Raw genomic sequence first — 13,277 nt, 5'->3', positions numbered from 1 at the left:
AGGTTGCTCACTCTCACCATTTTACTCGCCCTAGCAGAGCTGGTTAGGCTGTTTTTATGTTATCCAGAGCATTGGTGACTGCACCTGTGCTGCTGGCAACAATTTAATTAAGCTTTTCTTGCCAACATTTACTTACACCGGCCATATTCAACAGATTTTGAGCGTTCGTAAATGCGTTAGTTATTCTCCGCTCTGGCACACTCAGACGAGAGTGCTCTGAAATCGGAGTAGATAGCCAGAGCGAATTTACCAGCTATGTCTATCGACAGTTGTCACAGTAACATCATAAACATTCTATTGAAATAGTTACAGTTGAAGACGGAAGTTTACATACACCTTAGCCAAATACATTTAAACTCAGTTTTTCACATTTCCTGACATTTTAATCCTAGTAAAAATTCCCTGTCTTAGGTCAGTTAGGATCACCACTTTATTTTAAGAATGTGAAATGTCTTTCATCACATTCCCAGTGGGTCAGAAGTTTACATACACTCAATTAGTATTTGGTAGCATTGCCTTTAAATTGTTTAACTTGGGTCAAACGTTTCAGGTAGCCTTCCACAAGCTTCCCACAATAGGTTGGGTGAATTTTGGCCCATTCCTCCTTACAGAGCTGGTGTAACTGAGTCAGGTTTGTAAGCCTCCTTGCTCGCACACACTTTTTCAGTTCTTCAGATTGAGGTCAGGTCTTTGTGATGGCCACTCCAATACCTTGACTTTGTTGTCCTTAAGCCATTTTGCCACAACTTTGGAAGTATGCTTGGGGTCATTGTCCATTTGGAAGACCCATTTGCGACCAAGCTTTAACTTCCTGACTGATGTCTTGAGATGTTGCTTCAATATATCCACATAATTTTCCTTCCTCATGATGCCATCTATTTTGTGAAGTGCACTAGTCCCTCCTGCAGCAAAGCACCCCCACAGCATGATGCTGCCAACCCTGTGCTTCACGGTTGGGATGGTGTTCTTCAGCTTGCAATCAACACCCTTTTTCCTCCAAACATAACGATGGTCATTATGGCCAAACAGTTCTATTTTTGGTTCATCAGATCAAAAAGTACGATCTTTGTGCCCATGTGCAGTTGCAAACCGTAGTCTGGCTTTTTTATGGCGGTTTTGGAGCAGTGGCTTCTTCCTTGTTGAGCGGCCTTTCAGGTTATGTTGATATAGGACTCGTTTTATTGTGGCTATAGATACTTTTGTACCTGTTTCCTCCAGCATCTTCACAAGGTCCTTTGCTGCTGTTCTGGGATTTATTTGCACTTTTCACACCAAAGTACGTTCATATCTAGGAGACAGAACATGTCTCCTTCCTGAGCGGTATACGGCTGCGTGGTCCTATGGTGTTTATACTTGCGTACTATTGTTTGTACAGATGAACGTGGTACATTCAGGCGTTTGGAAATTGCTCCCAAGGATGAACCAGACTTGTGGAGGTCTACCATTTTTTTCTGAGGTCTTGGCTGATTTCTTTTGATTTACCCATGATGTCGAGCAAAGAGGCACTGAGTTTGAAGGTAGGCCTTGAAATACATCCACAGGTACACCTCCAATTGACTCAAATTATCTCAATTAGCCTATCAGAAGCTTTTAAAGCCATGACATCATTTCCTGGAATTTTCAAGCTGTTTAAAGGCACAGTCAACTTAGTGTATGTAAACTTCTGACCCACTGGAATTGTGATGCAGTGAATTATAAGTGAAATAATCTGTCTGTAAACAATTGTTGGAAAAATTACTTGTCATGCACAAAGTAGATGTCCTATCCGACTTCCAAAACTATAGTTTGTTAACAACAAATTTGTGGAGTGGTTGAAAAACGAGTTTTAATGACTCCACCCTAAGTGTATGTAAACTTCCGACTTCAACTGTACTTGCATAGTGGAGTCTTTTTTTTAGACGTAGCTAGCTAGCTAAACAATTAACCATAATCCCAACTCATAACGTTACTGCCCTGCATGAATCTGCAAGTAGCTAAGCAACCAGTTTCATTGTTAGCTAGCTAACATTAGGCTATAACTAGCAATGCAAATTGCTCTGAGATACGAATAATATTACTACACAGATCATACACATGACGTTAGCTAGCGAGCCAGCCGGCTAACAGTACACTTTAAATTGAAATGAAAACTACTTTCTGACAAAATTAGAAACGTGTAATATCTGAAAATGTAGCTAGCTAGACTCTCTTACACATATACATGGATGAACACTTCTCCCTCTGTCACGGATGCCATGGTTGCCCTTAGTATGAAGATGTAATCCGGAGCCTTCTGTGTTCTCTTTTCGACTCCGTCTGCATATTTGCAATCAAACGCCAGAATTTTCTCCATCTCCTTAGCTATCATACTCTAATGCCACTGATTTCAAAACTCAGTCCTCCAGAAAGTGGAGAATAACACTGATGCAGTTCTACTACGTGGTATCTTTCAAAAAAGATGCGTTTAGAAAGGATTACCTACACATACCGACCAGCTCATATTATAGACAGAAGCGTGCTACATGGCAGACGAATCCGAACTCATCTCTCGACATGTCCAGCCTACTCATTATCTCAGCCAATCATGGCTAGCGGGAAGGTTGCTGTCTTTTTCCATGGCTAAACCAACTAGGCTCGTAATTTAACAATTTTATTCGTATTTACAGATGACATACACGTTTGTTATTAAGGCACATGAAAGGTCACATATTCCATAAGGCATTTTTATAAATGGTGCACGTGAAATTGTGACGCGCGACATACGCCTAGTTTCCTGAAACTAGTCACATATGAACTGTAACTCAGTGAAATCTTTGAAGTTGTTGCATCTTGCGTTTTATTTTTGTTCAAATGATACACATTTTCTTCCACTTTGACATTCATGTATTTTGTGTAGCTCGTTGACAAAAAAGGACAAATCCATTTTATTCACACTTTGTAACACAACAAAATGTGGAAATAGTCAAGGGGTGTTAATACTTTCTGAAGGTAATATACTGTATATGGTATTATTAAAGACATTGATATAGGCCTACTGATTTCATTAAACTGTTGACAATGGAGTAGTCAGCTGCTGCTTTCTGTGTAGCAAAGGCCTTGTTTAACACTTGCTTCATTTTTCAATCATACCTGTAGGTCTATTCATGGGCGCATTACTTTGTGCACCCCCATTTTATACAATTTGGTGGTGCGTCTGGGTGTCCTGCAATTTCCTGCAATTCTATATTGTTTCTCAACAGGGAATCCATGTTTACTTGACATAACTCAACCTTTTTTCTTAGGTTTTTGCCACAATAAACTAAATATAAAGAGTTAGACTAGGTTCGTTTTTCTGACTAGGTTACAAATCTACCGCCTTCCCTCAAAGTCCCACCCACAGTGATTGATTGACAGGTCTGAAACGCTACCAACTCTGTGACTCACAAACATCCTGCCCTCTCCCCTGATAATCCCACCCACAGTGATTGACAGGCCAAAATGTTAAAGGCATAGTTCACCCAAGTAAAAAAAATGACACATTGGTTTCCTTACACACAGCAGCAAAGCCAATAAAATACATAATTTGAAGAACTAACATCGTTGTGGTAATTTATATCTTCCAGTAAAACTGTAAATATGACTTGAATCTCAAGAGAAGATAGGATTAATGTTAAAGGTTATCTTACATAGAAAATAGTCCTGATCATATAGGCCGAGGCTTAGATGATATCCAAAACAACTAACACTTAATTAATACATTTTCAGTCATTTTAATTGTAAAGTCATGTCTTTCTACTCAGTATCACAACTCATTTTACCAATCCTGGAGGTAAAGTCGTTAAAGTATTCAATCATTTTACTGTGTATTTTGGATGGAATCAATTCATTAGAATGTACCAGAGGCCACCAAAATAAAAACAAATTCATGCCCCCCGCACCCCCCAGCCCGGAACTCCCTTGCTGGCTACTTTTCTATTTGGCTGGCTACTCCATGTACTTAAGGAAGACTGACTTCTATTGTAAACTCCAATCAGCAGGTGTAGCCAGATGAGAGTTGTCTCTGGTAGCTTACTTTTATTCTGTAAAACAACATTTTCAACAGCGCATTTGATAACAATAACCTAGCAAATTACGTTGGTTTTCACGCAACTAATAAAACCTAATATTTTTCAAGCCATTTTACAAGCATTTGAATGCTGAAGGTGCCCTGCAGATATACAAGGTCATGAATAGACTTCTTTGGTCAGCACACGAAGCTGCGCACAGTTTGACTAGTTTGATATTGCCTGGGGTTGTTCGGCATGCAAAATGACTTTTAGATCAAAAAGTAGAAAGAAAGTAATATGAGCAAAAACAAAAAATGTGCACCGGCGAGTCGTAACATTTGACCAGATTTTCGGACCAATGCATGCTACATTTGGATCGGTTTGGGGTCAAGCAGACCGATGCACTCATATCTTCAACATTTGAACCGGGGACCGATGCATATCGGTGAATCGTTACATCCCGAAAACTAAATGTTGTTTCCATCTCATCTCTGGTTCCAGATGCGCCCTCCACGGAGCAGCAGGAGCTGTTCACCCAGAAACTCCAGCAGTGCTGCATGTTGTTTGACTTCATGGACTCGGTCACCGACCTGAAGAGCAAGGAGATCAAGCGGGCCACGCTCAACGAGCTGGTGGACTACGTCTCCACCAACAGGGGCGTCCTGGTAGAGACTGCCTATCCGGAGATCTCTAATATGGTGAGTGGGGTCTTTACACTAATGCCCTTTTCACACTACTGAGCAGAGCTGAGCCAGGACTAGCTGTACGGTGCTGGCCTATTTACGCATCCTCCGTAGTTGCTGGAAAAGGGCAATGTGGAGAAAATATCCAAACCAGCACAGAGCAGTTCATGTCGGTACGATATTGTGAAAATGGTATAACAGAAAACACTACAGCAGCACCCAGTCCTGCTTGACTCCTGTGAAACAAATAAGCACACTGGCCCTGGCATATTAATTTGATTACGCAAGATTGAGAGATTTGATAGGATGCGGAATAACCTTTATCCTGCATAGAATGCTACTAAAAAGTAGAAAAAGTGGTAATTGAAAACATGACCTTCAATTTGAATCAGGGCTTGAACGATTGCCATTGTTCTTAGAAAGACTGAAGACTGATTCACCCAAGTTTAGGTAATCAAAAAGACTAGGAAATAGATATTGAATAGGAGCAGCTGTCATTCTTAGAGATGTGAAATGAAAGGGCCTTAAGAATAACCTTGTTGCGTGCCGTGCACAGTCGCTATGCTCTGAGCGACCTGGGAGAGAGGCAGCGCTCCCTAAAGCCCTCCTACACCTTCAGCTCCAGTGAGACACAAAGATTACCCAGACCTCTTAATCACCTCGCTCATCCCTTTGCCCTTGTTATAAACCTCACCGCTAGCCACAGTGCCAGACCATACAGTGAAGGACGACCCACACGCCCCCAGTCAGTTGCCAGCACTCCGAAGTTCAGCACTCCTTGCGATCATTAGGATTCAGGAAGCCTCTGGCTGTCACATTTTGTGCCACCTTGAGCTACAGTGCTTTGCTCTGTAGATGCGAGGGGCCTAAGTAATTTATTGAGTTTATTAATTGGTCTTGATATATCACATTTGAGAGGTGTGTCAGACAGAGTAATTGTTTGCCCAGGTGTTGAGTGGCTTTTTATGGGTTTCTCTGTCTGAAATTGCTATCTTGAAAGATCAGGCCTACATTCCCTGACATTTAGTGTGTACCATTGCTCCAGGCAGCCACATTAGCATGTCTACCTATTCTAAGGTTATAGAGAACAGGTTCTGCACTCTTTATTCACAGGCTAGAATTTTATGGTTGAGATACGTAGTGATGGATAATGACATTGTGATAGATTTATAGACGTGTGAATATTATCTCCCCATTCCAGAGTAGTGTGGGATAGCGAATGTAGACCAGTTATTAATTAAACAACAAATGTTGGATAAATGGATGTTTCCACTTAGTGCTAGAACTGTGCATCTTTTTTCGTGGCGAGGCACATCTCCACTGCCAGTTAGACTCATCAGCATATGAATTGGAGGGATTTGTTTTGCCGCTCACCAGCGAGCCAAGTATGGCTAGATGTTTCCTATCCTCCCATTGTTTTCCTCCTCATGTTGGTGTTTATCACCAATCCAAAATGGCTGCTCTAAAAAAACAACCGGGAACTAGACTACCTTTTTAGGTTTGTTTTAACAGGCCTGGTAGAGCGTGCACATGGAGTTTGATTATTTTGCTGACAGGCCGGGGCATGCCTATGACTGAACCAGTGAGAGTTGGCCAAATGTAGCGTTCAGTTGGTTGCGTAAATTGTGCTTAACCCACCTCTCTTTCCTGGGTAATATAATGTGTCTGTGTAAGGGGAAGCATCCTGTTAAACTGCGGAGCATGGTGGAGTAGCATAGTCTCTTCCTGTAGTAGGTAGGCACTCTGGAACACTCAGAAGCCTGGCAGCCTCCTACATCCTCGCAGTGACTCACACAGCATTTAGAACACCAGCGCCACGGATACGGTGTGCCATGACTCACTTGGCGGCACTTCCAAGGGTACTGCTCATTACACACATGGATAGGTTATCGTCAGCACCAGTGATGTAGTGGTAAAAAATAGTAAACTCTAATCGGAAGTCATGGTGAAAAAAGTAATGCATTTTTTTCCTGCAAAAGGTGGGTAAACTGTAGCTAAAGATATTTTGGGGTAAACTGCGTTTACTTGCGTTTATCCTCCGCTACACCACTGATCAACACATCCTTAGCTGTCGGAGCCAAGGGGACTGACTGCAGCTTACTTGTGAGAGATAGGTTATTGACTTGTCTGTCTTGAGCATTCTCGAGTGCTGATGGCTTTGACGATTTTTGTATAACTGTGTAATCGCCAATTATGGATGAAGACCGTCATGAAAATAAAATAACCATCATTACAGTTTTAATAAAACATATACAGTGAGGGGAAAAAAGTATTTGATCCCCTGCTGATTTTGTACGTTTGCCCACTGACAAAGAAATTATCAGTCTATAATTTTAATGGTAGGTTTATTTGAACAGTGAGAGACAGAATAACAACAACAAAATCCAGAAGAACGCATGTCAAAAATGTTATAAATTGTTTGCATTTTAATGAGGGAAAAAAGTATTTGACCCCCTTTCAATCAGAAAGATTTCTGGCTCCCAGGTGTCTTTTATACAGGTAACGAGCTGAGATTAGGAGCACACTCTTAAAGGGAGTGCTCCTAATCTCAGCTTGTTACCTGTATAAAAGACACCTGTCCACAGAAGCAATCAATCAATCAGATGCCAAACCCTCCACCATGGCCAAGACCAAAGAGCTCTCCAAGGATGTCAGGGACAAGATTGTAGACCTACACAAGGCTGGAATGGATTACAAGACCATCGCCAAGCAGCTTGGTGAGAAGGTGACAACAGTTGGTACGATTATTCGCAAATGGAAGAAACACAAAATAACTGTAAATCTCCCTCGGCCTGGGGCTCCATGCAAGGTCTCACCACGTGGAGTTGCAATGATCATGAGAACGGTGAGGAATCAGCCCAGAACTACACGGGAGGATCTTGTCAATGATCTCAAGGCAGCTGGGACTATAGTCACCAAGAAAACAATTGGTAACACACTACGCCGTGAAGGACTGAAATCCTGCAGCGCCCACAAGGTCCCCCTGCTCAAGAAAGCACATATACAGGCCCGTCTGAAGTTTGCCAATGAACATCTGAATGATTCAGAGGAGAACTGGGTGAAAGTGTTGTGGTCAGATGAGACCAAAATGGAGCTCTTTGGCATCAACTCAACTCGCTGTGTTTGGAGGAGGAGGAATGCTGCCTATGACCCCAAGAACACCATCACCACCGTCAAACATGGAGGTGGAAACATTATGCTTTGGGGGTGTTATTCTGCTAAGGGGACAGGACAACTTCACCGCATCAAAGGGACGATGGACGGCGCCATGTACCGTCAAATCTTGGGTGAGAACCTCCTTCCCTCAGCCAGGGCAGTGAAAATGGGTCATGGATGGGTAATCCAGCATGACCCAAAACACATGGCCTAGGCAACAAAGGAGTGGCTCAAGAAGAAACACATTAAGGTCCTGGAGTGTCCTAGCCAACTACAACAAATGTCTGAACTCTGTGATTGCCAACAAGGGTTTTGCCACCAAGTACTAAGTCATGTTTTGCAGAGGGGTCAAATACTTATTTCCCTCATTAAAATGCAAATCAATTTATAACATTTTTGACATGCGTTTTTCTGGATTTTTTTGTTGTTATTCTGTCTCACTGTTCTGTCTCACTGTCAGTGGGCAAACGTACAAAATCAGCAGGGGATCAAATACTTTTTTCCCTCACTGTATATTCATTTTTTTGCAAGTTCATTTTCAAGTTGACAAACTTTACCCAAAAGCAGCAAAGTCAAAGTAAGCCTGGTTTACATCTAACAGCCAATATAAGGAGAGACGAGGTGGATAAACTAGCCAGTTTTATAATTTTGTGTTGTGGAGCGAACAGCTGACTGACGACAGGACGGCCAGGCATTCAAAAAGATGAGACATGCGGTTGAGTCCAGTCAGGAGCGTAGGAGAGAGGATCATTATTATTTAATTGTTAACTTATAAATTTTTTTTGAACCTATAGCGGTTATAACTAATAACCGTCATCCAAAATTCCATGATTGTCACAGCCCTATTGATGTCTCTCTACCTGCAGTGTATAGAGCCATGTTGGAAGGAGCAGGGCCTCAGGTTGGGGGCAGCACTGGGATCAGAGCCTCTGAATAGGGTTAGTCAGAGGAGTTGCTCTCACCAGCAGCACCCCGTCTACCAGCACTATTTATCTGGAGGCAGAGGGCTGCTCGGAGCGAGAGAATTAAGGACAGAGGATAGATGGGTAATGGGCGTCCTCGGGATTCTCCACACTCTGCGGCCCATGATAATGAAGTGGTGGGTGTTTTAAGTGTAGTCCATTATGCCCGAGCGACAGCAACCACTTTGATCATTGAGGCAATGGAGAGTACAAACAGGTAGCTCATAAATGTAACCATGGCTCTCGCTGAAATAAGCTTCGGCCCCTGGGGGCTGAAAGATGAAGGGTTTAGCCTCTGTAGAATGAAAAATGAGCTTTACAGCTGCACAGCTATCTGTTTTAAAGTTGAAGACTTTTTGATTGAGTTCATATTGTGTAGGCATATGATTTTGCCTTCTTCATATGTCAGTAATGAGGGTGGGAGGATGGAGGGCTTACGTCGAGATGCTATCAGAGCTCTGATTGACATTAGTAACCGTAAACCTAACATTTATGGTATAATAGGTCCGTTATAGTACTTTTCTTAATTCTCTCCATCCCCCACTGTGATGTATTGACAGTTGAATTGAATGGACACGTTTGGTATGTGTGCCGTGAAATACATAATTATGTCCATGCTGGGGTATCAAAATGCATTCAAACACTGGTGCTTGCATATCAGTTATTGCATGTGAGTACAACACCCTATTTTGTGACTGTAAGACAACCAAACATGAATGAAAAAATAATCAGATACAGTAAAGGGGCTTATGTTACAGTAAATAAATGATCATACAGCTACATTGCAAAATTACAGCAAGAATGAGCTAATATTGTTACAGAAGGGGTTCTCAAAGAGGTACCGCAAGGGGCCCGCGGCCAGATGTAAAAATAAATAAAAAATTACATTTCATTTTTTTAAATGAATATTACTAACAACAACAGATTAAACACGTTTTGGCCAAGGGATCTGTGGAATACGTTTTTGAAGGGTTTAATACAATGTAAAACTGTGAATCTTCCATTAATGTTCTTAACCCTGGGAAACATGGGCCTTGGGAGTCTTACAGTAATATTTTTATCCACAGTACTCCACCAATTATCCATTTTTCAACTCTATACTTCTTGTGTTGACCAATGTTTTTTTATTATTTTACATACAGTGCCTTCGGAAAGTATTCGGATCCCTTGACTTTTTCCACATTTTGTTCCGTTACAGCCTTATTCTAAAATTGATTTAATTGTTTTTCCCCCTAATCAATCTACACCCAGTACCCCAAAATGACAAAGCAAAAACAGGTTTTTATTAAAATAAAACATTTGAAATACCACATTTACGTAAGTATTCAGACCCTTTACTCAATACTTTGTTGCAGCACCTTTGGCAGCGATTACAGCATCAAATCTTCTTGGGTATGACGCTACAAGCTTGGCACACCTGTATTTGGGGAGTTTCTCCCATTCTTCTCGGCAGATCCTCTCAAGCTCTGTCAGGTTGGATGGGGAGCGTTGCTGCACAGCTATTTTCAGGTCTCTCCAGAGATGTTCGATCGGGTTCAGGTCCGGGCTCTGGCTGGGCCACTCAAGGACATTCAGAGACTTGTCCCGAAGCCACTCCTGCGTTGTCTTGGCTGTGTGCTTAGGGTCGTTGTCCTGTTGGAAGGTGAACCTTCACCCCAGTCTGGAGCAGGTTTTCATCAAGGAGCTCTCTGTACTTAGCTCCGTTCATCTTTGCCTCAATCCTAACTAGTGTCCCAGTCCCTGCCGCTGAAAAACATCCCCACAGCATGTTGCTGCCACCACCATGCTTCACCGTAGGGATGGTGCCAGGTTTCCTCCAGACGTGACGCTTGGCATTCAGGCCAAAGAGTTCAATCTTGGTTTCATCAGACCATAGAATCTTGTTTCTCATGGTATGAGAGTCTTTAGGTGCCTTTTGGCAAACTCCAATTGGGCTGTCATGTGCCTTTTACTGAGGAGTAGCTTCCATCTGGCCACTCTACCATAAAGGCTTTATTGGTGGAGTGCTGCAGAGATGGTTGTCCTTCTGGAAGGTTTTCCCATTTTTTGGTACCCTTCCCCAGATCTGTGCCTCGACACAAACCTGTCTCGGAGCGCTATGGACAATTCTTTCGACCTCATGGCTTGGTTTTTGCTCTGACATACACTGTCAACTGTGGGACCGTATATCGACAGGTGTGTGCCTTGCCAGATCATGTCCAATCTATTGAATTTACCACAGGTGGACTCAATCAAGTTGCAGAAACATCTCAAGGATGATCAATGGAAACCAGATGCATCTGAGCTCAATTTCGAGTCTCATAGCAAAGGATCTGAATACTTATGTAAATAATGTATCTGTTTTATTTATTTATTTGCAAACATTTTTATAAACCAGTTTTCACTTTGTCATTATGGGGTATTGTGTGTAGATTGCTGAGGATTTGTATTTATTTAATCCATTTTAGAATAAGGCTGTAACGTAACAAAATGTGTAAAAAGTCAAGGGGTCTGAATACTTTCCGATTGCACTGTAGACTATCCAGGTGGAAGCTATGATCCCTTATTGATGTCACTTGTTAACTCCACTTCAATCAGTGTAGATGAAGGGGAGGAGACAGGTTAAAGAAGGTTTGTTAAGCCTTGAGACAATTGAGACATGGATTGCATATGTGTGCCATTCAGAGGGTGAATGGGCAAGACTAAATACTTAAATGCCTTTGAACAGGGTATGGTAGTAGGTGCCAGGCACACCTATCTATCCGTCTTTCAGATGGGACCTTAAACGTGTGTCCTCACTGTGGTCACTAAAGATCCCATGGCACTTATCATAAGAGTAGAGGTGTTAACCCCGGTGTCCTGGCTAAATTCCCAATCTGGCCCTCATACCATCATGGCCACCTAATCATCCCCAGCTTCCAATTTGCTCATTCATCCCCCCTCCTCTCCCCTGTAACTATTCCCCAGGTTGTTAATGTAAATGAGAATGTGTTCTCAATAAACTTACCTGGAAAAATACATTTTAAAAATACACCGGTTTGATTGTGTCAAGCACTGCAACCCTGCTCGGTTTTTCACACTCAACAGTTTCCGGTGTGTATCAAGAATGGTCCACCCAAAGGACATCAAGCCAACTTGACTCAACTGTGGGAGGGGAGGGGAGGGGGGGGGGAGGCAGCAACTCAATATTAGTGTTTTCCTAATGTTTGGTATACTCAGTGTATATTCAGCATGACATTCATGTGAACATTATAATATGATTACTACCCAAAAGTAATGTGAAATGCACTCGTAACTTGACAGCAATATATTTAGACTACTTCGCGTTTGCCTGGGCTTGCTAGCAGTAGCCAGCCAACTGCCCTGGGCGGAGCATTGCACCCAGAGAAGTGAAATGCACTCTGGGAATTGTAGTATGCTGTGTAAAATCCATTGTATTTCTACGGTGTGTAGACCCGTTTAGACTATTGCAATATAGAAGCTTCAAAAATCAGCTTCAAAGTGTTTGTCGTTTTGGAACTAAACTATTCATTTAATACATACAATCATTAATGGCCATAGTTTAGATTAACCCTGATATGTATCAAATTACATTTTATAACAGTTTATGTAATTTTACAGTTATTTTGTATGCTCTGAGACTTATAAGGTTTTGCATAAGGAAACTTGAAGATATTCTTCTGTTATTTAATATGGTGTTTTGTTTTTGCAATACATTTAACATAGAATAGAAGATATTGTATTTGTTATTTTAGTTGTTAAAATACCAGTTATCAACATATTGTTCAATGTTTAAAAAATGTCCAGTGTTTATTCTGTGACTTAAACTAATACGTTTTTTTTTGTTGCCGTGATATCGTTTCGGTATTGAGTCATTTTGGTATTGAGTATTGTTTCCGTATCGAGTATCCAGATACCTGGTATCAAGTCAATCTGGTATCGTGGCAACACTATTGTGTTCTGATTGAGGGGGTCCCTCAAAATGTTACAAAACAGGCCTCGTAGTAGTGTGTGTGTGTGTGTGTGTGTGTGTGTGTGTGTGTGTGTGTGTGTGTGTGTGTGTGTGTGTGTGTGCAGGGCTCGACATTAATGCTTGTGGGTTACAGACCTTTTTTTTGGGTGTGTGGGACAAGTGACTTGAGCTTTTGGACAAGTAGATAAATCAGTCCTACTTGTATAAAAGTGGCTAAAAAAGTTAAAGTCAAGCCCTGGTGTGTGTGTGTTTCTGTGTGTTTCTGTGTGTGTGTGTGTGTGTGCCTCTGTGTGTGTACCTCTGTGTGTGTGTGTGTGTGCCTCTGTGTGTGTGTGTGTGTGTGTGTGTGTGTGCCTCTGTGTGTGTGTGTGTGTGTGTGTGTGTGTGTGTGTGCCTCTGTGTGTTTGTGTGTGCCTCTGTGTGTTTGTGTGTGCCTCTGTGTGTTTTTGTGTGCCTCTCTCTGTGTGTGTGTGTGTGTGTGTGTGTGTGTGTGTGTGTGTGTGTATCACGGTGGTTGTTA

At 41.9% G+C, this 13,277-nt stretch overlaps 1 protein-coding gene across 1 annotated transcript in view; it reads left to right on the top strand.

Moving 5' to 3' along the window:
- Positions 1 to 13,277, top strand: part of LOC311106874 (serine/threonine-protein phosphatase 2A 56 kDa regulatory subunit alpha isoform-like) — a 111,969-nt gene that overhangs the window by 52,505 nt on the left and 46,187 nt on the right. The window contains exon 2 of the mRNA XM_084149262.1: positions 4,506 to 4,702. Coding sequence (XP_084005388.1) covers positions 4,506 to 4,702 — 197 coding nt within the window. The remainder of the gene's footprint in view (positions 1 to 4,505; positions 4,703 to 13,277) is intronic.

Source organism: Coregonus lavaretus (genome assembly GCF_964263955.1).
Source record: "Coregonus lavaretus genome assembly, chromosome: 31".
Classification (NCBI taxonomy): Eukaryota; Metazoa; Chordata; class Actinopteri; order Salmoniformes; family Salmonidae; genus Coregonus; species Coregonus lavaretus.
Note: the sequence above shows the minus strand (reverse complement) of the source record. Positions and strands in the feature narration are given on the sequence as shown.